The sequence below is a fragment of the Xyrauchen texanus genome, chromosome 33, assembly GCF_025860055.1.
Source record: "Xyrauchen texanus isolate HMW12.3.18 chromosome 33, RBS_HiC_50CHRs, whole genome shotgun sequence".
In the NCBI taxonomy this organism is placed as follows: Eukaryota; Metazoa; Chordata; class Actinopteri; order Cypriniformes; family Catostomidae; genus Xyrauchen; species Xyrauchen texanus.
Genome location: NC_068308.1, coordinates 11135413 through 11162481, shown reverse-complemented (window position 1 = coordinate 11162481; position 27069 = coordinate 11135413). Strand labels below are relative to the sequence as shown.

Sequence of the window (27069 nt, the reverse complement as noted above, 5' to 3'; positions counted from 1 at the left end):
TTGGATTTTGATGATACAATAATCTGTAGAAAGAACAGCAATTAATCAGCAAATAGTTTTTAAAATTGATTGCCTATATTAAAGCTGGAGTATGTCATTTCTGTGACACTAGCGCCACTGAACGGAATTGCAAAAGTAAACATTGTTTTTAAACCATTTTTCTGAATACACCCCTTGCCTGCATCAGATAGTCCCACCCCCAACTCACGCCACTGAGTGCATGGGCAGATTGCGTCGAGGTAGGCAGGTACGTAGTTAGACAGGCAAGTGGGCCATCCAATCATTGGATGGCCCATCTGTCAGGATGCAAAGAGACTTTCAACTAGTATAACAAAAAAATGCTTCTGGTATAAATGACATAATCCAGCTTTAAATGTTCTTAGTCTTTCCTTCCTGTGATGGGAGGGCCAAACAGAGGCTACAAGAGTCCAAATTTGATGCAGTTTATGGTGCAACCAAAATACCAATAACCAGGGGGGGGGGAAGAAAAAAGATTTGATTCATAGAGCGGAACATTTCACTTTAAAAGCTGAAATACACAGATGATGCTAGTTTTGAAATGTTTGCACTTCACTGCTTCCAGCTGCACTTTCCAACAGATATGGGAAATAAAATGTGCACTCCTACAATAATCTACAATGTATTACAATATAAACAATTAAAAGTAAACATTATAATATTTCCTCAACACTATATCATCATCAACAGTTAATCATTAGTGATCGCTTGTTATAACTTTCCGATATGGACTAATGATTGTGAACTGCTCTGCAACAGCTGGAAACAATCTAAAGCCCCCGTGAGCTTGTGCCACAACAGTGCCACATTTTCACAATGCGGTGCATGCATTTATTTAATTTGATTGTATTATTTATAAGTTTTATAATCACATAAGGTCATATCACGATTCCTGTCTTTCCAACAGCCAAATTTAAGACCTCTTTAAATGATAATTAAGAATTTTGTTGTATCACTTAAGAAAGTTAATTCTTTTTATAACCTAAAATTCTGGAAAACTGAATTAAAGACATTTTAAGACTTTTTAAGGATCCACGGAAGCCCTGTGCAATCCGTTACTACCCAGCACTGATTATGATATTATCTGAGACAGGTCGACCGATATATCAGTTTTACCAATTGTTGCTTTTTCGAACTATCGATTATTGACAAAAATGCCAATAGTTGCCAATAGTTTAAAAAAAATATGTATCTATTATTTATCTATTATCTATTCCGATGGCAAACAATTTCCTCTCACAGATTTTGCGTGGAGTTCAAATAGAATGAACTTTGACAGGCGCATTCGCCATGTTGACCAACAGGAATTTGCTTGGTTTGCCGGTAACATATATGTGGATGGTGCTTCATTCACAGCCTCACTGTGGACAAGGATACAATTTTAGCTGTGAGTTTCTTTTTAACTTCACTCTCACAGATTATAAAGTGCAGCATTAAATGAGGCTGCTTGGGGGCCTGGGTAACTCAGCGAGTAAAGACGCTGACTACCACCCCTGGAGTTCACGAGTTTGAATCCCAGGGTGCGCTCAGTGACTCAACCAGGTCTCCTAATTGGTCAGGTTGCTAGGGAGGGTAGAGTCACATGGGGTAACCTCCTCGTGGTCGCTATAATGTGGTTCTCGCTCTCAGTGGGGCGTGTGGTGAGTTGTGCGTGGATGCCGTGGAGAATAGAGTGAAGCCTCCATACGTGCTATGTCTCCGCGGTAACGTGCTCAACAAGCCATATGGTAAGATGCGCAGGTTGATGGTCTCAGACGCGGAGGCAACTGAGATTCGTCCTCCGCCACCCGGATAGAGGCGACTCATGTTGCTTCTGTCTGTGCCTGTCGCAGTAAGGAAAAACTAAGAAATATATTTTAATGGGGCCATGAAATGGAGGATGCCATTTTTCTTGATATTTTGACAAATAAGAGGTAACTGTACTGTAAAAAAATACTGTAAGTTTCAGAACTAACCCCCACAACCACCCTGCTGAAACATCTCGTTTTGAAATTTGTGTGTTTGTGAAGTCACGAGACATTGCTCATTTGCATGTACACAGCCCATAACATGTGTCATCATTGTGGGTGTACTGTTAAGTAGAGAACGGCTCAAGTTACTGCTGCGTAATGAGGATGTCGAGTATCAGACGTTATTGTGTGCCTGGATGTGGAGAAACTGCACCAGGGATCCCAATATTAGGAAAACATTTCTTAAAGATGCACTCAGTATCTTTTGTATTTGTGTCATCTTGGCCTTACACTGACACCTAGCAGCTTGGATGAAGCGTCATTTAAAAACAATAGTTTTCAGTTTTAGATGCCATTTTAGAAATTTTGTATTCACAGTCAGCCATAATTACTTAAATCAATGAGTGAAAGTGTCAAATAACAGGATGGTTACTAAGATTAAACGAGTAGGATTCGGCTGGTCATGTGATTCTAACATGGCAGCCCCGATGTGCGGAACCTCTCCATGTAGAACAAAACAGCTTATATAGGATTACTGTCTTCATTTTAATGTGAATGGTCATGATTTCCTACATATATTGTAAAATTACAATTCATGTCTTTAGGAGTTTAATGAGAAAAAAATTACAGAGTGCACCTTTAAGTTTATATTTAACGATGTGATTGATCGCTACATTACTTGTTTATAAATATTTGAGTTGAATAATTGTATTATGTGTGAAGGAGTGAAATTAAATATATTATGGTGTAGTAATATACTAATATACACGGTGGGGGGTGTGGATGCTATTTTACCGATGCGATGACGTTAGCTAATCAGAACAGTGAGCGTTTCATTTAATATTTTAATATAGAAACAGCCTAAAAATTAGCTTTTCTAACAGCGTGTCAGAATTAGGATAGAAAATTATAATGTTTTACAAATATTTGACAATTTTTTGTGCAACAAACTTTGATATCATTATAAGCTAACTTCAATCATTTTTAAATGCATTTCCTGACCCCTTTAACATAAAAAAAAGCTTTTAAAAACTATTGGACGGTTAATCGGTAACCAGCCTTTTCCACCAGCTTAGTTATAACTTAAGTATCGCAAAATCCAATAACGGTTGACCTCTACTCTCTGGTATATCAAATATGATATACAGTATATTAGATGTAATGACCATCTAATAGCATCACTATATCGTTGAAACCACAACAGTACTTTTTTTATAAGGGTAGAAGAGCAGTAATATTTATTTAATATTATTCCTTATTTACCTTCATCAACACAGATTCTGAGAGCTTTTCTCTGTTGACTATTTTGATGGCTACTTTTTGACCAGTGATGCAGTGAATCCCCAGCTTCACCAGACCTATAGACATTGCAGACATTTACAAAACAATTCAATACTGATGATTGTTCCCATGCCATTAGATGTTATGACTAGAGAAAACTTCAATTTACCTGTCTGGCCTTTCCCGAGGGTCTTCTCCAGTCGATATGGCCCTACATACTGAGCTGCCTGAATCACTGACAGTTCTTTAGACGACATAGTGGTGGCTCGGCTCCTGATAAACTTGCTACTGCAGGCAATATTACCAAGGACTACCTTGGAATTCTTTACGGAGATGAGATTTTCTAAAATAGACTCCCAGGGGTCTATCCATATTGAGTTTGGGATTCCCTATAATCTGTCACAGGAGCAGTCATATGGGTCCAGTCATTATTCTGAAATCTTTGAGAATTCTTTAATATCAGATCTTTCAGAATCATGAAACGGAAATGTGGGAATGCAAAGGTATTGCAATGAGTCAGGTCCATAGACGCAACTTCAGTGCTTTGCCAATCAAAGTCACCCTTCTCAATAACATCATGCAAGTGATCCCCTCAGTAATCGATCAGACTTTTCATTCCCATTGCATGCCTTCCAGAGAGCCAGGTGCAGTATCAATAAGCCCCCGATGGTACTGGCTACCAATGTTCTAGATGTATCTACCACCTGGCCTCATAAGCTCACCTCATTTACAAACGCCTTCCAAGTGTATATCAAATACAAGTTGTCCCAAGCCTTCAATTAACTTGTGCTAGGCCTAAATCACAGGTAATGTACCCTGAATCTCACCACGTACTGTTAAACAAACAGGTAAATCTGGTCTTCCATATTCAGCAAGACAAACATATCATGTACGTGACTGTAAGAGGATCCCGGTTTAGCCGCAGATGTGGTGTTTGACTGTAGCAGTTTAACAGACTGTTGTTGAGCCGCGCGGACCGCAACAGCAGCATCCTCATCCTCCCTCTCCTCTTCTCAGCCGTGTCCTCTCTCACCGGTCCCGCACGCGCTCGCATTCGCCCATGACTTTGGGAAAGTCTTGTATATTTTTTTTTTACGATGATAAACTGTAGGTTCCCCTCTAAATGAGCATATCTTATATGTCTTCACGGTATATTTGTGTTGCTCCGGTAAAACGTTATTTTCTCCGTTCTTGTTCCTCGCATCAGCATCCGGGTTCCACACCCTCCTCCTCCTTCTCATCATCATCATCATCATCATCATCATCATGTCTCTCTCTCTCTCTCTCTCTCTCTCCTCCACTGTGATTCGCAACACAATCCCTCACTGCACCGTTCGCGCCCATAAATCTGATATTAGGCCAAATAAACATAAATATAAAAATAGTGTGTGTATATTTGAGCTAACGTATGTGTACATATTCAAATTCCATTATGATTTGAAATTGAAACTGACGAATTTGACATACATGAAAATGGGCATTTTCGTTGTTTTTTAAATATATGTTGCAAATATGTGAAGATTGTTTTCATACTGACACATCCAAATAAACGATGCCCAAAATATTCTAACTATACATAGATATATTCTATCTATCTATCTATCTATCTATCTATCTGTCTGTCTGTCTGTCTGTCTGTCTGTCTGTCTGTCTGTCTGTCTGTCTGTGTCAAACTCTCTGTTTGTCTTCGATCATCCATCCATCCATCTATCTGTCTGTCTGTCTCTAACTGTCTGTCTGTCTTCTATCATCCATCCATCTATCTATCTGTCTGTCTGTCTGTCTGTCTATCTATCTATCTAATCTCTCTCTCTGTCTGTCTGTCTGTGATCATCTATCTATCTATCTATCTATCTATCTATCTATCTATCTATCTGTCTGTCTGTCTGTGTCTAACTGTCTGTCTGTCTTCTATCATCCATCCATCTATCATCTATCTGTCTATTTTTCCATCTATCTATCTGTCTGTCTATTTTTCTGTCTGTCTGTTTTTCTGTCTGTCTGTCTGCCTCTCTATTTATTAAATACATTTTCTTGCTGTATATTACTTTTAGAAACGTTACAATAACTTTCATTAGCATTAACAAACATTACCATGAATAATGCTTAACCAATCATAAATATACCACATTTAGAAATAGCTTCTGAGATTCATTTTTTATTTTTTATTTATTTATTTTTTTTTAAAGAAAATCCTATATACCTGTCCATCTTTCTGAAGGATGTTCTCAAAGCCCTGGTTGAAAACCCTGGGACTAAAGGAAAAAGGACCAGTGGCCTGCAAGCCACCATGTAGAGGAGCGAGGAATTGCTCTGTTTCCAATTAAAGGGCCCACTTTCAGAAAACAAAATGACTGGTGATGCCAATGTGCCATTTATGCAGGCCACTGCAATGAAATATACAGCAATCATTGCATACCATTTGTAACTATGCAGTTATTTGGTGTCAGTTATTTAGTGACCAGCACCTCTTAATAATCATGGATGTTTATATGTTGAAATCAGTTGAAAATAATTTTCAGTGCTCTGTCTGATGCTGTGAATGTTTAGTTATCGCAAGGAGAGAAAAAAGAAACAATTATAGTAATTTTATTGAAAATCAAATAAAATGCATTGTGATTTTTTACAGCATTACATTTGAAAAAACTAAAAACTCTGGGTTCTTCTTTCTGCCACAGTTACAAATGACACGGACAACATGAGGGACACAACAAGACTTCTCGGGATCAGAATTTACAATTCCATTGCTTTCAAGCACTAGCACCCCTTCAGTGTCCTTAAAATGGTTCAGTCCAGTGCAATGTGAGGGAATGCAAGGACATTGGAGGACCCAGAAAGGAAGGATCTATGATTAAAAATCAGAATGAGCATGTCAATGTTTTTCTTCATTAATCTAGACAGAAGACAAACATAAACACAATCAGGCAAGTACCTGCAATGTAACACAAACATGATTTATTTATTTTTTTAAATCTGCAAATTGTGCCACAAAAAATTGTAGATACATTTCAAAATGTACAAAAATGCGAAGTAAAAACCTATTCAAATTAGCAATAAACCTGAAAGAACGATATTGGCTTTCTTACATTTAAAGCCATGTCCCCCTCACGAGGCTGCTGTGGTGCCCTTCACACAGGCCTCAAAGGCTTCCAGCAGCTCCTTACAGCCCTCCGCACCTTTCCCCTGAACACTGAACAAACATATAAACAGTGTGTTAATTGCTAACAGTATGATAAATACACACCTATGAGATTATGATGGACAAAAATGTCTCTTTGTGTACAATATTTGCACACTGTCTGAAAGGTTGAAAAAGGTGATTAAAATAGTGACAAACTTCTGCTTAATGCTGAACTATTACAGGACAGGACAGTTCCTCTTATTTTCTTATACAAGCATACACATGCAGTTTTAACCTAAAACACGATGTTGATAAAAATCTACACAGTCCATGCACATATGTGTCAACTACCCATATGAAGATTTTCTTCAAAAGATTTTTCAAAGTTTGAATACTTAAATTATACATATATATATTTGTATAGTATATATATATATATATATATATATATATATATATATATATATATATATATATATATATATATATATATATATATATATATATATGTATATATACTGTAGAATAAATATAAAAAGATTGATAAGATGTAAGCTCCGCACCCTAGGTGATTGTATAGAGTGTAGACCAGATTTGCACATGATGCCACCTAATGCCAACATAAATAACGCTGACATTGCAATACAGGAGATGTAACTGGAGCTGTATGAGGGGGTAATCAGACGTCCACTCACTCGCCCATGAATGCCATGTGGGAAGGCTTTTTAAAACCAGGCTATACTTACATCACAGATATACATTACTTAAAATTTCTGCTAAATTTGGCATCAAACGGAGACAGCGTGTTCCTCTGAATGTGTCTTTTGCATTGACATCTTTATTTTGAAATGTAAATTTGACGTACCATTACATAAAGGTTCATTATGAAGGGATTAAGCTTTGACTTTGGCACTTTTTGACCTCTGAATAAAGAAAAATGTCTTGGTGTTGCACTACTAGTGAATGTTTGACATAATCAAATGCATTGTTTCCTACAAGTGATGCACTAAAGATGGTAATTCAGTTGGAGTCACACTTGATTCAGATAGTTGTAAAGGTGATTGCACTCTTTCTTCTCTTGTGAAAGGTACTGTGTCATTGTGTAAGTACGTGACCTCTGACCTTTTAACCTAGAAAAAGAGCACTTTGCTTTAAAAGCTATAAATGGAGGTTAATCATTTGTGCATGAGTATATAAAATGCTTGAAAATGACAAGCGTACTTCAAGCACTATTTTGAAATGTATTTCAAAAATCCTGTTTACATTATTAAGTGTTGGCTTTCTTACATTTAAAGTGTACGTCCGTTTAGCTACGTCCTAGCTAAAAATGAAGCCTACGTCCTACGCAAGGGCGTAGATTTCGCTTGATCAAACAACTTGCTTGTTTCGATTATTGGGAGGTAGGGGGTTACCTCCACCCATCTCCATGGAATCTACGCCCCTGACTGCGAGTACCACGTGTTTAGCCAGCGGAGCCACATGCTTTAACTCTGCAACACGATGGCTAACATGGGTCATTTTCCACCTGCATCATCACTTCCAAACCCTGTTTCCCCCTACACCATGTGCACAACCTTCTCACTTGAAACCAACACACAACTAAGTTACATTTTAACCAGTCAAAAATTATCATACCAAAATCACTACATATTTGCAGAGATGTTGTGTTGTATGTTGATGCATAAATGGATAGTCTTTATGTTGCTACATGCCACAATAATACAAATGAATGCTTGCTGAGCTGTACAACTTACAAACATTTAAGCAAAAATCACCAGATCTGAAATATTGCATTAAGTGATCTACTTGGTTGATATATCCTCACTGAAATATGACTCACCATTTGTCCAGCTCTTCTTTCGTAACCTGGCACTGAGCAGGAACTTCTTCAGGCATATTTTATATCTGTGCCACAACGTCAGTGAGCTGAGATGAGTCTTTGAGGAAATACTGAGTGGACAACAATATATATAGGCTAAGTTCCCAGTTTGTGGGTGGGAAGGAGGGAGGAGAAAGGGTGAATGTGGTAGGGGGTAGGGGGTAGGGGATAGGGGAGAGACCACAAGTGAAGGTGACCTGGGAAAAATAAACTTCAACGGAGTGAGCCCCAGAGCCGTCTCAGAACATTTTGTGAAAGCACAAGTACATTTGCCAGATTGGGAATAAGTCTGTTGTGTGTAGACTGAAGAATGCAGGTTAATGACTGAGACAGGCACATATCTCCTGAATATAAACCATGATTTCACTTAAATACTGGACCCCCAATAGGGCCAATAAATTGATTGTTTAATCAAAACTATACTAGAAACAGAAAACTAGAATTCTTCTCATATAACTGTGGTGACACAATGCTACATTGTCCATTATCTCTCCCAGTTTTTATTAGTAATCCAAATTAGACATGCTGAGTGAATCCAGTCAGGCTTACTAAGCAACCAAATGGCCCGGTTGCTAGGGTGAGTACAGTCACATGGGCTAACCTCCTCATGGTCACTATAATGTGTGGTTCTTGCTCTCAGTGGGGCGCGTGGTGAGTTGTGCGTGGATGCTGCGGAGAATAGCGTGAAGCCTCCACACACACTACGTCTCTGCAATAACGTGCTCAACAAGCCACGTGATAAGATGCGCGGATTGATGGTCTCAGACGTGGCGGCAACTGAGATTTATCCTCCGCCACACAGATTGAGGCAAGTCACTACGCCACCATGAGGACCTACAGCCAGGGACGGATTACCGACGGGGCCAGTGCCCAGGGGCTATTAACTTCCAGGGGACCTTGACTGCCCGAGTGGGCCCCGGGCTTTAAGGTTGCACAATCTAGTTTAGTGATCCCCCCCGCTCGAGAACCCTTTTGGGCATGAACAACAAGCCTTTTTGTGCTTTATGTAGCTTCAAAGTTTTGGACCCCATTCATTTGTATTGTATGGAGCTACAGAGCTGAGATATTCTTCTAAACATCTTTGTTTGTGTTCAGCAGAATAAAGTCATACACATCTGTGATGGCATGAATGAGAGTAAATGATGAGAGAATTTTCATTTCTAAGTGAACTATCCCTTTAAAGATAGCAAATAAAATGTACCAAACATTTGTGAATGTTGAGAATGAGAAAGTGGAGATTTATAGTAAAAAAAAAAGGACTAAAATATTTACCTGTTTACCACCCACACAGATCATATCGATCCTGAAGACAAGAATTAAACTACAGTCATATGGATTACTTTTATGCTACCTTTGTGCTTTTTGGAGCTTCAAAATCCGGGATGGCATGAGGGTGAGTAAATGATGAGTACATTTTCATTTTTGGGTGAACTGTCCCTTTAAGCCCCCCCCCCCAACACACATGTGTTTTATAATTATATTTTGTACAATATTACTAGTCAAAGACCCTTAGAGTAAATGAGGCCTTTAAAGGAAGATAAATAAATGTTGATTCATTTAAACATCTATTGGTTTGTTATCATTTGTTATTTATATTATATAGATTATAATTAATTAATATTTTTAATTCCTTCTTGTCATAAAGGAATATTCCGGGATCAAAATAAGTTAAGTCCCTCCTTTTCTTTAAAAAAGGAAAAAGCTCAAATCTGGTTTCCAGTGAGGCACTTACAATGGAAGTTAATGGGGCCAATTTTTAAACGTTACAATACTCACTGTTTCAAATGAACAGCCACAAGACATACAACATATGCATGTTAACAGGATTTTAGTATAATAAAATCACTTTCTAACCTTTTCTGTTAAAATTTACATCCAATTTTTCCAAGACGATGTAATGTCAACAAATCATAAAATGACTGTAAAAATGACCATTTACAACACCTACATTTTAACAGATGAAATAATACAAGTACTTTTAGAAAATTATAAGATTTACATTTCTTCACGTTTTTTTTTTTTGAATTATTTTTTATTTTGCAAGTACAAAGAAAAACAGAGACAAACAACCTGGACCCTGGTTTCCATCCAAGTCCATCCAAGTATTAACCAATACTAAACAATATCCTCTATGCAATAGGGGAGGAAAAAAAAACAAAAACAAAAACAAAAACACCACAATGCACATTCCCCTTCACTTTATACCTACAACACTCTTTTCTTTCTTTTCTTTTTTACACACAAGACAAGAGGAATTGGACAAGACAAACAGAACAAACTATTTAGACACATTCTGGACAAGTTACAACACACAGGACACAAGCCTCACTAACAAAAAAAACAAAGTAATAATAGTAATAATAATAATGTCTCATTCACACACGCACAAATTACACTGGTGGTGCTCCACAAACAAATAAAATAAGATACAAAATAAGTTAAGCAGAACAAGCGTTGGGCTAATTACAGAGCGTCAAATATTAGTTTCCACACAGAGTTGAACTGTTTTTGTTTATTTTTGTCCACTGACAGAGTTTTCTCTATATTTAGGTAATATTTCATTACGTTTTTCCATTTATCCAACCCTGGGGTATCTGCGTTTTTCCAATTTTGTAACAGCAACTTCTTATAGACTAATGAAGAAAATACTAATTGCCATCCCATAGGATATTTCATTTTTGTTACATTTTGGAGTAGGCAGGCTTCTGGTGTAAATACAAATTTCTGGTTACAAACATTAGAGAGCCATCTCTCAATATCAAACCAGGTTTTCTTTATTTTTTCACAGTACCAAAATGAATGAGTGAGATAGTCACTACTACCACACTTTAGGCAGGTGGGAGGGGAAGATGCATCAAACTTATAAATTTTGTCCCTAATAAACTCTGGTCATTAATTTATATTGAATCAATCTAAGATTTTCATTAGTTGTGGCTTTATATGTTAGATTTAAACACTCCTTCCATTTTGTTTTGGCATTGAAGTCCTTTATATCTCTATCCCAGCCTTCATATATTTTACTTAGCAGATTACAATTGATTACGACATTATTGAGATAATTATACATAACACTTATACATTTTTTATTTTCCTTACTTTGTTCCAAAAGGGTCTTTATCTTTTCCGGAGCATCATTCACTATATCACAGTTCTCATTGACCCAATTTTTTAACTGCATATATTTAAATATCTCTGAGTCTTTTAATTTAAATTTATCTTTCAATGTATCAAATGAGGATATTTTATTTGAACTAATAATATCTGATAATGTTCCATTACCTCCATTCATCCAAGTTTTCCACATTAATTTAGTACCTTGAATTTTACATTTCTTCACGTTTTAACAGATGAATTAATGCAAGTACTTTTATAAAATTATAAGATTTACATTTCTTCCATTGCAAGTGCCTCACTGTAATCTTTACTTTTTTTTAAAGGAAAGGAGGGACGAGTAGAAATAAAATGTTGTGGTAATCAATATCATGCCACACAAATGCAGTCTGAATATCTCTTCAACAACAATGAAAAATTGCAGATCCACGTGTTTTGTTTTGTTTTTCAGCTTGTATGCACCATTGCCTCTTTTGAACAACAGCGTTCTCTAGTGGCCACTTGGCGAGCTGCTCCTCTCTGCAGTCCTGCGTTCACTCTAGCGGCGGGCGCGAGAATGTCTCCCGCCTACAGGGTTGTCTCGCTACACGCGCTGCATCTGTATTTATCAGGCTCAAATCCAAGGGAGACGAACGAGGCGCCATCTTTCGTGCGTTTCTCCCTCCAACGATGAGAAAATGATCTCGAAATCGGTGGTCTGTGACACCTCCAATCAGTAAATAAAGGCGTATATGAACAGAACTAGCAGCTGAGCTAAATAGATTCATAATATCCAGCAACAATTATATTTGCTTTCCATTATCCAGTGAGGGGGACAGCAGCAGCAAGGTGTTGTCTAGTATCGCCCATTTCGTGATTCCGGAGCCGATAACGAAAAGGGTGTCCGAAACCGGGGTGTTTTTTCACGCAGCGGACACGGATATGGCAAAGACGGTGGGCATGATTGACCAGACGGCTAACTGTGTGCTTTGGTGACATTTTTTGTGCGATTCAAGCCAAAGGTCGGTGGAATAGTTGCCGAAATTCCCTCGGATCGCGCGCCCGTCACGTGGTAGGTTCCTCCTTTTTCTTTGTTAGTGGACGGTCTCGAGCAGCAGCACTTATGTTACATAAACCTTTAATCCTGCAAACCCATTTGAGCTCTCGATTTAACTCATTTCACCATACACTGCTGTGTATGCAACAATTGCATGTTCATTTGTCTTTGTGGGTGTTTTGAAAGCTTGAGCGGTCGCTTTTATGTTCCTTTAGAACAGATTACACTAGTACTTTGTCATGCATAACATCAAGCAGCACAAGTACAGTAAACTCACATGTGCTTTTGCAATATTTCTTCGCTTTTAATGTTTCAGGACGTGTATATTCTTGTTGTGTTTCGGCTATAACACGAGGCCTCGTTGCTCTGTACTAAACATGTCAGCTTGAAGCTGGTTTCACAGTTGAATTGTGTGGTTAAAATGAATTGCATAGCATGCAAGGCCACCATTAACGCTTGTTTATTACGTTAGGCTCTAGAAGCGTCAAGCAATGCATTAAAAGCGACCCCAGTCCTCATGTGGTGTATGTTACGAGCTTCCACGTCTGAACTGAAATGCGCTTCTGTGTTTATGCACGGAAGTGGCACACGGATGTACATGTGGTCTGTTCAGCATCTGCCTTGACGGACTATTACAAAGGAAATTTAGGTAGAAATGTCGGATGAAGCTAAGTTCTTGCATTACATTTTCGAGAGTCATGAGCTTAGTCAATGGCGGGAAGTGAACTGAACCTTCTACATGTCCTCATATAGAGATAGTCTCTTATCTGCTGGACCTAAAGGCATATCCCTAATTCCGTTGACACAGATGGTCTGTTGAGGAGGCGGCGGTTTGGTCTTACATAAGCTTGAATAGAGTTGGCCTTCCCCTACTAACAACTATGGAAATTATTCCCCTCAGCTGAGGTCAACGAGTTTTTTAGTCCTTTAGTTTGAGCACGAGGTCAAGCAGAAGTTGAAGGGCAACAGGGCAAATAAATGAATGTCCAAGAAGCGCATTGATGGCACAGTGTGTTAGCTTGACAAAGCTAACATGAAGTATCTATCTGTCATGATACTGTACATATCTTAAAGAGAGAGTTCACTGAAAAAAATAAATACATAAAATCAGCCATCATTTACTCACCCTAATGTTGTTCCAGACTCGTATGACTTTCTTCCATGGAACACGAAATGTGATGTTTGGTAGAATGACAGCCTCAGTCACCATTTACTTTCATTATCTGCTTTTCCACTATTGGGCCAGTGCGATCCAGGGCCAATAGTCTCGGACCTCGAGCAGCGAGACCAAAATATATCTGTGTTCCCACTAGGGGTGGGTGATATGACCCAAACGTATTATCACAATATGAGTAATTTTATGTAATGACAACAATATAAATCACGATCTAGTATACATTTTCTGGGAAAAAAATAAAAATAGGTTTTCATATCAAATAAACCTGTTGTAATGCCTATTTTGGAACTCCTGTCAGTGAATTAAATACTTTGTCAATTAAAACTACTTCCTCTTCATTTTAGAAAAAGACAAACAATAGTAAATAAATAACTTGTTTTCAAAAATCAACATTACCAAATTGCAAAGTATAACAGTATGCCACATTTCAGTATAAAATGTTGTTGACAAATATTATTATTATTATTATTAAACTTTTCTCATTAAAGTTAAGATCTTCTCAAAGCAGTGTGACAAAAAAACAATAAAACATATGTAAGAAAAAAAAAAGCACCAATATAAACACTTCTAGAAGAAAATAAATAGCATATCACTTTTTGCCAAATAAATAAATGACCGTATTAATGCAGAGTTCATCTTTTAGCTTTCATAATATTCTTTTGCGTGCTTCGTTTTGAGGTGGTAAAACAGATTGCTTGTATTACAAGTGATTATCGTTGTGTGAAACTGTACACCATGTCACACCTGTTTTAATAACAAGCTACTCTTAATTTTTTTTGCCCTGTTTGGGAGTTGTCCTGTTTTGTGGAGATTTCTTTCTCCATTTGGGGTTTTCCTGGGTCAAAAATGACTGAGTAGCATGAGTGATCTTGCTTTGAGCTCTGCTCATAAATCGAGGTGAGAGTGTGGCACTTACAATGAAAGTGCATAAGGCCAATCCTTAAAAGTTTCAAAAGTATAGCCACAAGACATTAAAATATGCATGTTAACATGATTTTAGTGTGAGAAAATTGCTTATTAACATTTCTGTTTAAAGTTATATCCAGTTTTAAAACTTAGTTTCATGACAACGTAACCCTTAAATGTACAGTACATTAAAACAACAATTTAAACAACTTAAAAGCTCAGATAATGTTTTAACAGAATAATTCATGTAAGTGCTTTTATAAAATTATAGTCCTAAGCTTCACATTTCTGCCTTTTAATCTCTAAAAAAATCTGGCCCCATTAACTTCCATTGTATTTGCCTCACTGTAACCTTGATTTATGCTTTTTCAAAGAAAAAGAGGGATGAGCCAAAATAATTATTTTGTTGTAATCAACATTATGTCACAAATGCTGTTGATTGAGCTATTTATGTTCAGTGAGTACTAATTCTGAGTATTAACTGATGAATGACTAGATATTAGACAATATATTTAGTGGTTAGCTTGTCTCTGCAGCTTGTTGTTATATGGATAGTAGATCATATAGATTATTTTGGAACATTCTGGGAATTTGCAGTCTTCTAAATCTCTAGTTTTTCCTTACAGCCAGGCTGTGTAGGTGGGCTGGAGTGAAGGTTTGGAGGTGCAGGCTGCCGTGCCCATTCCTCGACCCTGCATGGCTGCGATGGCGCCTGCTCTGACTGACGCCTCAGCCGAAGCCCGCCACATTCGCTTTAAACTGGCCTCTCCCTCGTCCAGTCTTTCCCCCGGCAGCACCGAGAACAACAGCAACGGCAGCAACATTCTCCTATCTGACACTGTCTCTGACTCTGCTGGTAACCACAGCAACGGCAAATGTCACGTCAACCCTGATGACGGACAGAACTTTGCCCACTACCACAGCATCAAGGGACACGATCAGGATCCCCTGTCTAAAGCCCCATCTCTGGGCAAGCTGGCACCCTTCTTGTGCTCTGATGTCACATCAGTGTCCTCCTCTACCAAGGTCAAGGAGTCGCTGAAGCTGCAAGGTGTCCTAATAAAGCAGTCAGTGCTGAAGAGCCACGGCCTGCAGAACGGCTCCATATTCCCTATTGCTGCTACGAGCAACGACTTCCTGCTGCGCAAGCGCCACACCCTTGAGCTGACTGGAGGACAACTGAAGAGCCTTGTCAACGGAGGAGGAGCCGGGAGTACCATGGTGCCTGTTAACGGACTCTCCAAGAAAGTGGCTGTGCCCAGTGCAGCTGTGGCTGAAAAAGGCTCCATCGCCACTGTTAATGGAGACAGCAACCAGCCTTCTACCAATGAAGAAGCTTTGCTCTCTGTGTCCTCAAAGTCTGTCTGTACTTTTACAACCAGTGGACTGAATGGTGATGCAAAGCCACAACAGAATTTGACACCTTGTATTCAAGGTGTGTCATCACATAGGAATGTGTGTGCTTTGTCTGAAAGCCCAGAGGTTAAAGCAGAACCGGAGATTCCCGTTAGTGGAATGGATGTTCGCAACAATATTGCTAATCGACACAGCTTTGAAAACGGTCCCTCGCCCCTTAGCTCTTCCTCAGTCCTTGACAACACCTCCCTCCCAACCCCCAACTTGGAAGCACTGCTCTGGGATCGGGTTCAGCAAAGCCAACACAGGCAGACGGACATTGAAGGCCGCCTGCTGCGCCTTCGCAAGCGCCTGCAAGTAGTGCAGGCCAAGCAGGTTGAGCGGCATTTCAAACAGCAACTCTCTGGTTTTGTTGATCGCTCACTGACCTCGGCATCCCCAGGCTCTAGCCGTAGGGGGGACTCTGGGTCCTGGAGAGGATCTCGTGCTTCTACAGGTGCACGCGCTATTAGTTTGGGCCGCTTTTTGAAAGGTGGCAGGGTGGCCGCAGAACTGGAGCGACTGCATCTCAGCGGCACCACACATTTGCATGCAGCGGAGACTCAGTTTGACTCAGATGCCACTGAGAGCAGCTCAGGAGGAGAGAGTGACATCGAGGAGGAGGAGCTTGCCAGAGCGGATGTTGACCAGTGTCATATTAAACTGTAAGTCACATGTTGTTTGGTTTCTTTGGCTCTTCCAAAACCTAGCAAGGTGCCTTGCTGTCTTCTACATAGGCAGCTGCTTTCTGGAAACTCATAAGTGACTGATTTGGAATGCTCTACATAGACAGCAACACTATATGTCCTACAAGTAGCACTCAATTGATTTCAATAAAGTTGGTGCTTTATGCTTAATTACACAATACTCTTTAAGCATAAAAATGTATAGCACGCACAAGTATTGGGTAAAATAGCCAGTTTTTTTATTATTGAACTATTTTGCTATATATATATATATATATATATATATATATATATATATATATATATATATATATATATATATATATATATATATATATTATTTCCGTTATTGAAATACAGTTTAGTTGTACTGAACATTTCTCTATTAAAGGGCAACTATTATGGCATTTAAAATGTTCCTAATATTGTTTTGGGAGTCCCCAACAACAGTTTTACATGCATGCAATGACAAAAAACACTTTTGTTGTCTTATAATATGCATTTAGGTTTACCTGATTTGCTCACCGACTCCCAAATGATTCGTTCAACGACTCATTTTTCCAAACCCCTCCTTTGCGTGACGCTAATCTGCGGTGATTTGTCAGATGACCCAGTCAGTTGTGATTGGTATACTCTGTGCAGAGATTGTCGGAAACGGAACGCCCATCACCACTTTGTAGTTAAAAAAATCTAAATCTGAGAAGGAATTTGAGTTGATTTATGTTAGCGATCATAGCCCAAAGTTCGGTGGTAAACACCCAATCAGTTATTGTTTGCGTTAGCCCAACGCATAAACATATTGGTAAAGCACTGTATTACTACAAGTTATTGCTCTATTCTTTACAACTCCAATAACATCGACAAACATTTCACATATTTCAAAAGAATTGACATTGGAGACCTAGAAGCTGCGCTGAGCGTAACTTACACACCACACACAAATACTTATTAAGCATGCTAAAAAACACATAAACGCAACAATTATTAATAATACTTACAGGTTGTGATTCGGAGGAGGAAGCTGATCCAAATAAACTTGGTACTGAACCTTCCTTCAGGATCAACCGGCTCGCGAATCCACACTTGAAAGCATTCATGTTCGTAAAGCAATCGTCATTAAAATGATGCGAACACAGCACAAGGTCCGGGCTATACTTGTGTGGTATAGTTGTAAATATAAACTCTAGCCATTGATTCTTCACATCCTCGTCCCTGGACAGTGAAAAAAAGGTCGCTTTTGATCATTTTTCGTCTTGACGTCATAACGAAAATGAAAATGACTCGTTGGAAAAACGATTCATTACATTGACTCAGAGTTGACTCCTACTTTTGAGAGACAATAACTTTTTTTACGGTGAACTTTTATATATAAAACTTTGCAGGATGTTTTTGTTCACTTAAATCTATGTTACACACTACATGAAAGGTAATTTTAAAAATTCCATAATAGGTGCCCTTTAACAACATTTTCTGTTTTTCCACATGCTTTTCTGACTTGTGCGGCATCAAGCCCACATGTCCTAGTGTGTAGAAATTCTAAGCTGCACGTAGACAGTTACAGTATGAGCAAAACCGAAGTATACTAGGTCTTTAGTCTCATCACACCCTGTACAGCTTTACTATCACGAACCAATGAGGTACTCTTCATATGAGTTTTTAAAAAAAGCAGTTTTTAGTGCCCCACGGGAGCGGGGGGGCATGTTTGTGACTCCAGGCCTGTGTGTTCATGCCCTGAACCTTGTAAAGAGTCACTGTTAATTTCCACTCTAGCCTTGTTTGTACAGTGAGATCATAGATCTTGTTGTCATAATGTACACTATTCTGAAGTCATTTCAGATGTCCTCCTTGGCTGTGGACTTAACATAAGTAAGATTACATTTCCTGTTTGGCCCCTGGGGGAGAGCCTGATTCATTGTGAGTGAAAAGGGAGAAGGTGAACTAGAGAACCCTGTTGTTTTGGTTAATGTTAAAATCAAAGAAAACCATAGCTTAAGGAGCTTTAAATTGAGCAGTTTCACTTTCATGTGGAATTATTTGTTCCTACATTCTGTTTGCTTGTGTATTAAGAGCACAGAACAACAGTTTGGACATTGTGAGCTCTGAACTACAGAAGCATTATTATTTCGGCTAGAGAATGACAAGTAAATGGATGAGTCCATTTAAAATATATTTGCTATTTGACACAAATTATAGGCTTGGAATTAGTAGTCAAATGATATATCGCTGAGGCCGACAAATAAGCTGATTTTCTGACATTTTTAATTATCGCATCGGCTGATATATTTTCCCGTTTGGCTGATTTGTTTCACGAGGCACAGAGAATTGCCTACTTGCATGTGAAATGTAAACAACCAGTCATGGTTCATTTTGTTTTATGTGCCAATGTGTTACTATAATAATACGTTTCATTTAAACGGTCCAAATATCAGAGCCGTGGCAGATGCTTTTGAGCTCATAATGTTAAAGCGTTTGCCTGTTTCATTCTTTCTCTCTCTCCTCAACAGTTCCCTGTAACTTTTAACTTGTCTAATGATAAAAAGGAAAATATCATTAAAACTAATATCATATACTGTCTGCAAATATGCACATATCTCGTTAAAACAGATGTAATACACAAACCTTACAAAACCTAAACAGTTCCAGCATTATTTACCTCAAGCATGTATCAGCCTTTCCTCAGCAGTTCTATGTAACTTTTAACTTTCTTTTCTAATGATAAAAGGCAAATATCAATAAAACTTCTATTATATACCATATGCAGATATCTCGTTTAAGCGGATGTAATTCACGAACCTCACGAAAATCCAGCGTTTTCTTCAAAAGCAAATTAATCACAAATCATGTGGGTCTGTACGTGACAATTCAAGCAGGTGATCCAGGCTGTTTAAACTGTTAGGTGATTGCTGCTTGCACTGGATCAGAGACTATTTAGCAGAGATGGGCCACTTCTATTAAAATGAATGGGAGAAATTGGAGTGCCTAACCAAGAGGCTCTAGCGCCCAGCGGTCATCGGATGTAGAAAGGAAGTTCCGTATTACTGGTAAAAAAAGCCAATCACCATTTAGATACAGACAACGCCTGTCAATAATTTCAAGAATGCGAGATTATTTAAAAAAAAATTCTTAGCAATTTTATGTTTGTTATTTTACTATATTAAATTGTGTGATATATGGGCATTATATTGGCCACCCTGCTCTCTGGATATCAGCTATTAAAAAAACAAAAAAACATATTGGTTGACCACTACTTGGGATCTGGGCTCAAACTACTTGGGACATAGCGCAAATTTGACCCAAATGGTTAAAGAGGTCCTATTATGGTTTTTGGGATTTTACTAGAGATGCACCGATCGACTGGCCAGGGACCGGAATTAGCCGATTTTCCACATGCTCAACCCGGAACGGTAACCGGCCGGTCAGCCTCACGTCTTACCGATTCCAAGCCGGTCCGTTTTGTTGCCAGCGGCACAGGCAATAACGTCACAGCATGTAAACATGTCATTGGCATGGAAGATCTTCACTGTGTGAGTGAAGAATACATTAAGTTCGAAATGTGTAATAATTCTAAGGCCAAAGTAAACCGCGGGAGAACCACCACAATAACTTTCAGATCAACAAACCTAATTAGACATTTATAACACCATCACCCAGCTGAAAATGCCCATTTTAAAAAAGAAGCTAAAAAGTGAAAGCAGCTAAAGCTAACCAGAGCTCAGAGCCAGCCACAAGTCAGCAGCCTCTCCTATCATTCCTTGGAATGAGCAGCGAAAATACCAAAGCAATTACGAGGAAAATTATGGAATTCATGGCCCTGGATGACCAGTTGTTCTCCATAGTTGAAAATCGGATACATTTCCTCGATAAGGAGTAGGAGGTACTTTCCGACGTCGCGTTGCCCGAGTTGTTTAATCTCGTGTCATGTAACACACGCAGCCTGTTATCTGTCAACATTTGGGTACACAAATCCGGGAGAGGAGAAGGGGGGTGCTGGATGGCAGAGGCAGGCTAAATACATACAAATTGTGCCGTTGTGATTTAACGTAATGTTTCCACCGTGTCCGATATTAAAATAAGTGCGACACACATTGCAAAAGGTGTGGGCATTGTCTATGGCTTCGGGATATGAAATTTAATTCTTCCATCCAGCTGTTGTTAAATGTACATGTATATTTTGTTTTTTTTCACCGGAGCACCAGCTGAGTCTTCTCCCATCTATCAGTGATGCTTTATTTAACATCCCGCGTCTACTGCCTGCGCAGATATCAACAGCGCAAATGGGTTGTAGGTTGCCAGGTTGAGGTCACAAATGATTTGTAATGTGTATGATGTGTCGATTATGTGAGTAGGTTGTGTTTCATTCAAGATCTGGCAACTGGACCACCTTGGAATAATATATTGATTTGATTATTCATATAACGTGGCCATACAAATTACGGGAGTTTTTTTGGGAGAAATAACAAAACTGGAGACTCCCGGGAAAAACGGGAGTGTTGACAGGTATGCAAGCCATTCCCAAAGCAGTGCTCAGTTTTACAACTGATATTTGGACATCTAACGTAAGTTGAGCGTATTGGACACTTCAGTTTTTCAGATCTTTGGAATTGTTTTGTTAGACGAGTAATAAAGAGAAAAAGGTCCATTTTATAAAAATAGTGGAAAATGACATCTGTTATATAAAGCAACTCATTTGCAGTTAATTGTTATTTCTACCTCTTTCTAGTCACAGAGCACTTTATTTTGAGAGTTGTTTAAGTGAGAGAAGATCCTGTAACTTAGTGCAGTTTGGGGGAAATTGTAATGTTTAATAATTTATTTTATTATGAAAATAAAATTTAGCATTGAAGAAAGGTAGATTTTGTTTGTATATGTGGTCAATAATAGTTCTTAGAAAGAAAATAGAAATCTGTATCGGCAGGTCACACTTGCAAAAAATCGGAAATCGAAATCGGCCAAGAAAATTGCAATCGGTGCATCTCTAGATTTGACCTTTCCTTTAGTTTGTAACATAGCTCTTTGTGCATGTAAAAGGTCTGCAAATTTGCAAAGCACAAAGTCCAGGCAAAAGGGAGTTATTCTCTCCCATAGACAGCACGGCTCAAGAACTACAAGAAATGGCTGTATTTTAGTCCAGCCATTTCATCCATAATCTGTCTACATCACTATGTAACACCATTTGCATAATGCGCCTAAGGGCTACTAGGGATGTAACGATATCAAAATCTCACGGTACGATACAATTTCGATATTGACCTCACGGTACGATATTTATTGCGATATTGTGGAAAAGCTCACGGTATTGTTAAATAGCTCACGATAGTGTTTGTGATGATAATAGCGAAAAAATACTGACATTTATTCTGCTTTTGCCAGTCAACAGGCAATTTATTGTTGTATTTATGGATCATGACAACATAAAACGCTGATCACATAGTGCTTTTAAAGTGCAAGTTGTAGTCAGGAACATCAATATTCTGTATAGTAATATTTGGTTGCATAACTGATTCTTCTGTGCAATGTTCAAGTTAAGAAGCAACTAGAACAATTGTAAACAATAGGGAATTCCCTTTAAGTGCAAACAGAGATCAAGTTAAGTCAGGTTTGTGCGCAAGGCAAATAAAAGCAGCCTTTTAAAACTGGTATTTAGGAACATAACTTAAACTTAAATAAAATAGTAAGTCAAAAAGCCTTTTAAAAAAACACTGACCTATCATTTAGCTTATGTTCATGTTTTTCATCAGAAAGATCAAAATAGTCCATTGTCTGTCCACCACCTTCTCTCCTTTTGCGTTTTTTGACACAGCGAAACCAAAATGTTTCCAGACATCTGATTTAAAAGCTGCAGGGGCTGGCACAATCTCAACTTCGGGGTTGTTGTTTTCATCCTTACAAGTATCGCTGTCAGCCCTGCTGGCTTGCTGTGAGCTTGTGTGGACAGCGTGTAGCGTGCAATCCTATTGGCTTAACAATGGTTGTTGTGACGACGCAGCGCAAAGGATCATGGTCTATGTAGTTAACAATGATTTGTTCCGCGGGACTGTTTAATCCTCTTGCTTTTTGACGGACACCTGTCCTTTTAATATTGTAACCCAACCACGACGATATCGAGACACGTTTACCACCGCGATAGCGCGATATCGTCAATATCGTTACATCCCTAAGGGCTACTTTGTCCCACCCTCAAATACTCAATACTCAGGTTAGTATTGTTGCCATGTCGAGAAGATGCTGTTTTCTTCACTGCGAAAGCAAAACCTCTTTGTTTGGACTCCCAAAGGCAGACGAATTGAAGTACTTCACTATTCCTCAGCAATACAACCACAACCAATGCCGGATTTTCAAGTCGGTTACCCCTGAAAGATGGTGCAGTTCCCACTTTGTTGGGACAATCTTGTGATTTAGGATCACAGCCTGTATGTAGGCCTGATTATTTGTGGATTTATCTGCTACAGAGAGTTCAATTGCAGAGTTTTGTGTTGTAGTTACGGTGGTCACCTAGTGCACAGCTGTAGGCCTCTGCTAACCTGCTAGCTAATATTATTGTGTTGAAATAGTTTTGCTAATTAGCTGCAGGCCCACTTTTACCTACAATTGTGTAGAATTATGCTGATTGTTTGTCATTCTTACTATCATGAATATTGATCAAGTGTGGAGAAGGATTTACTTTGACAAATTTTTATTACATTTTACATATGCAATCCACGGTAGTGCTCAGCTAACTTGCTATGTAATGTTATTGTTTTGGTAAGGGTTTGCTATTCAGCTGTGGGCAAGCTTTTACCTAAAACTGTTACAAAATGGTCGATCTCAAGAGTTTGATATAATTATCCAAATACAAGCTGTAATGTTAAGGCCGCCAACGGTAGTCCACAGCTAACTTGTTCACTAACCAGGAGTTCTACGTTAGTCCGAACAGTCTGCTCTGTTCTCCGTTCATATCATAAAAGTTTGGCTATCCCCATTCCAGCAAAAGATGACTAACTTAGATGGACTATGTGTCTTTTACTTGAAGCTTTGTTAGGTTCACAATAATCAACAATGTACTTGTATAAAGATACTAAATTAAAACTTACTGTGAAATGTTGTGCTTGCGAAGGTGCTTCGGGTCGATCAGCTTGTTCTTCCAAACTTTCATTATTTAATTATCGGACTCGAACTGGTACAGCAAAAATAGTTGCTACCATAGTTACAGTAGTGTTTACAGCTGCTCAGGAAGACTGGGGAGCTGAAACTTGGTTATAGAAAGGGGCGTTAAATTTCCAACACACACTATGTTGTTGACCAATTGCAACAAACTAGGCCAGCTGACCAATCAGAGCAGACTGGTCTTTTCTGAAAGGGGGCTTTTAAAGAGACCGAATATCAGAGCATTTCGGCTAGAGTATGAAGAGTATGGCGTTATATATGTGCCTCATTCCTGAGCGAGTAATTGTAAGTTTTGAGCACAGAGAACTATATTTTGCAAGCACATTGCATTATATTTTGAACAGAAATTAACAATCGCAAATAAAAAAATCGTTTGAGCAAAGAAAAAACGATTCCGTGCTCCAATAAATGTATTTGCTATTATCCATATTAACGTGCAATAATAACCCTCTCACGCAGTTTACTCAGGTGCTCTCACAAATTTATTCTCTGCGCTCTGTCAAGTCCCTCTCTCTCTCTCGCTCGCTCAACCTCTTAATTTTGTGCGCGCTCAACTCTTGACACACGCGCGCTCAACTCTTGACACACAGGCGCTCAACTCTTGACACACAGGCGCGCTCAACTCTTGACACACAGGCGCGCTCAACTCTTGACACACAGGCGCGCTCAACTCTTGACACACAGCGCGCTCAACTCTTGACACACAGGCGGCTCAACTCTTGACACACAGGCGCTCAACTCTTGACACACAGGCGCTCAACTCTTGACACACACGCGCGCTCAACTCTTGACACACGCGCGCTCAACTCTTGACACACAGGCGCGCTCAACTCTTGACACACAGGCGCGCTCAACTCTTGACACACAGGCGCGCTCAACTCTTGACACACAGGCGCGCTCAACTCTTGACACACAGGCGCGCTCAACTCTTGACACACAGGCGCGCTCAACTCTTCAAACACAGGCGCGCTCAACTCTTGACACACGCGCGCTCAACTCTTGACACACAGGCGCGCTCAACTCTTCAAACACACGCGTGCTCAACTCTTGACACACGCGCGCTCAACACTTTACACACACCTCGCTCAACTTGCAACAGCGTTACAAGTGTGCCACAAAATCAACCAATCGGAAAAGTAAAGGTCAATTGTGATTGGCTGTTGGTCTCCAATCACCACGCAGCACAAAGATGACGAAACATTTATTTTATGGATAGATGTCTTCTCTAGCCACCGTCAAACATGACAGAGTCAAATGGTGAAAACTGCAACAATATGCCACAACGTCAGGTGAGTTAGTAATTTCTAGTTTTATGATGTTATGGTTTTCTATGCCTTTGATGAAACCCTGCTATTATCTACGGAAGCGTATTGCATTCACTTGAGAAAAAAAAATCTACTCTGTTTTTCTGAATTAACGACTTAATTATCTCAGAATTACGAGATAATTTTTCATGGAAAAAAGTTTTAATATAAATAATCAAATTTGTATCTGTAATCAGCTACAATAGCAAGTTCTGTGGTTGTCGATGAACTAATACATTTTCACATTCATTAGAATAAAAATTTCGTGTCCTGGTGTTTATTATTAATATAACAGATTAATTTATTCATGGATTTTGATTCCAGTGGCGGCTGCATAGGATTGTTTCCAATTTCCAATAACTCCAGAGCGTTGTTAAGTCCAAAAGTCAACATGTTTTGAAAAAGGATAGATGTAGTAATTTCCAAAATTCACAACATGTTTTTATCTAACGAAATATTCCGCCTCAATCCATGTTTGTTGGCGTTTAGACTTTCGAAAAAATTTTCACTGTGGTGAAAAACTTGCTGTACACAAAGCGAGGCACGCACCTTCCGGGGCAGTCTAGCAGCTAATGTATAATATATAGGCCTATGTATTTATATAGTCTAGCACTATTATATATTACAAAAAAAATCGTATAATGTAGGACTATCTGCGTTCGGCTTGGGCTCCATTTGATCCATATTATTCTATTTTATTCAATACATTTTTAGGGTGATGACGCCATAAAATATGACGACAGACATTAGAAGCTTCATTCTAAAACCTCAATAGAAGTTTCGAATGTAAATATGACATGACATTTGGTACAGTCTAGTATGAACGGTCAGAATGACCACTATGACCATTCTAGTAGTTCTAGAATTCCGGTAGTTCTCGTGTAATTAGTGTCCTTTGGAAGATCAAAGCGTGTCTCAGCCATGACAGTATTACAAATGTCATAGACACTAATGTCTTTGTATTGAAGGCCAAGTTTAAAATAGAGCTCCTGGCAGGATTTTGAGGGATCTCATTAATTCAGAAAAACAGAACAAAATATTTATTTAATGAAAAATTATCTCGTAATTCTGAGATAATTAAGTCGTTAATTCAGAAAAACAGAGCAAAAACTTTTTTTTTCCATGAAAAATTAAGTCGTTAATTCAGAAAAACAGAGCAAAAACGTTTTTCCATGAAAAATTATCTCGTAATTCTGAGATAATTAAGTCGTTAATTCAGAAAAACAGAGTAGATTTTTTTTTTCTCAAGTGAATGCAATACGCTTCCGTAGATAATAGCAGGGTTTCATCAAAGGCATAGAAAACCATAACATCATAAAACTAGAAATTACTAACTCACCTGACGTTGTGGCATATTGTTGCAGTTTTCACCATTTGACTCTGTCATGTTTGACGGTGGCTAGAGAAGACATCTATCCATAAAATAAATGTTTCGTCATCTTTGTGCTGCGTGGTGATTGGAGACCAACAGCCAATCACAATTGACCTTTACTTTTCCGATTGGTTGATTTTGTGGCACACTTGTAACGCTGTTGCAAGTTGAGCGCGCGTGTGTGTCAAGAGTTGAGCGCGCGTGTGTGTCAAGAGTTGAGCGCACGCGTGTGTGTCAAGAGTTGAGCGCACGCGTGTGTGTCAAGAGTTGAGCGCGTGTGTCAAGAGTTGAGCCGCGTGTGTCAAGAGTTGAGCGCGTGTGTCAAGAGTTGGCGCGCGTGTGTCAAGAGTTGAGCGCTGTGTCAGAGTTGAGCGCGCGTGTGTCAAGAGTTGAGCGCGCACAGAATTAAGAGGTTGAGCGAGAGAGAGAGAGGACTTGACAGAGCGCAGAGAATAAATTTGTGAGAGCACCTGAGTAAACTGCGTGAGAGGGTTATTATTGCATGTTAATATGGATAATAGCAAATACATTTATTGAGCACGGAATCGTTTTTTCTTTGCTCAAACGATTTTTTTATTTGCGAATGTTAATTTCTGTTCAAAATATAATGCAATGTGCTTGCAAAATATAGTTCTCTGTGCTCAAAACTTACAATTACCTGCTCAGGAATGAGGCACATATATAACGCCAT

At 38.9% G+C, this 27069-nt stretch overlaps 2 protein-coding genes and 1 long non-coding RNA gene across 4 annotated transcripts in view; 1 reads left to right on the top strand and 2 right to left on the bottom strand.

The window, feature by feature from the left end:
* brsk1a (BR serine/threonine kinase 1a) overlaps nt 1-3505 on the bottom strand; it is a 29333-nt gene extending 25828 nt beyond the window's left edge. Inside the window, 2 exon segments of the mRNA XM_052103078.1 lie at nt 3231-3325; nt 3418-3505. Coding sequence (XP_051959038.1) covers nt 3231-3325; nt 3418-3505 — 183 coding nt within the window.
* A 2340-nt stretch (nt 3506-5845) lies between these two features.
* Nucleotides 5846-8354, bottom strand: LOC127626411 (uncharacterized). The gene is made up of 3 exons (XR_007968451.1): nt 8210-8354; nt 6335-6438; nt 5846-6093 (listed from the first exon to the last, which is right to left on the bottom strand). It is a non-coding gene; the product is annotated as an uncharacterized LOC127626411 (long non-coding RNA).
* A 3637-nt stretch (nt 8355-11991) lies between these two features.
* kansl1a (KAT8 regulatory NSL complex subunit 1a) overlaps nt 11992-27069 on the top strand; it is a 41285-nt gene continuing 26207 nt past the window's right edge. For both annotated transcript variants that reach the window (XM_052103444.1, XM_052103443.1), the window contains exons 1-2: nt 11992-12410; nt 15105-16538. In XM_052103444.1, coding sequence (XP_051959404.1) covers nt 15175-16538 — 1364 coding nt within the window. In that variant the 5' untranslated portion in view covers nt 11992-12410; nt 15105-15174. The remainder of the gene's footprint in view (nt 12411-15104; nt 16539-27069) is intronic.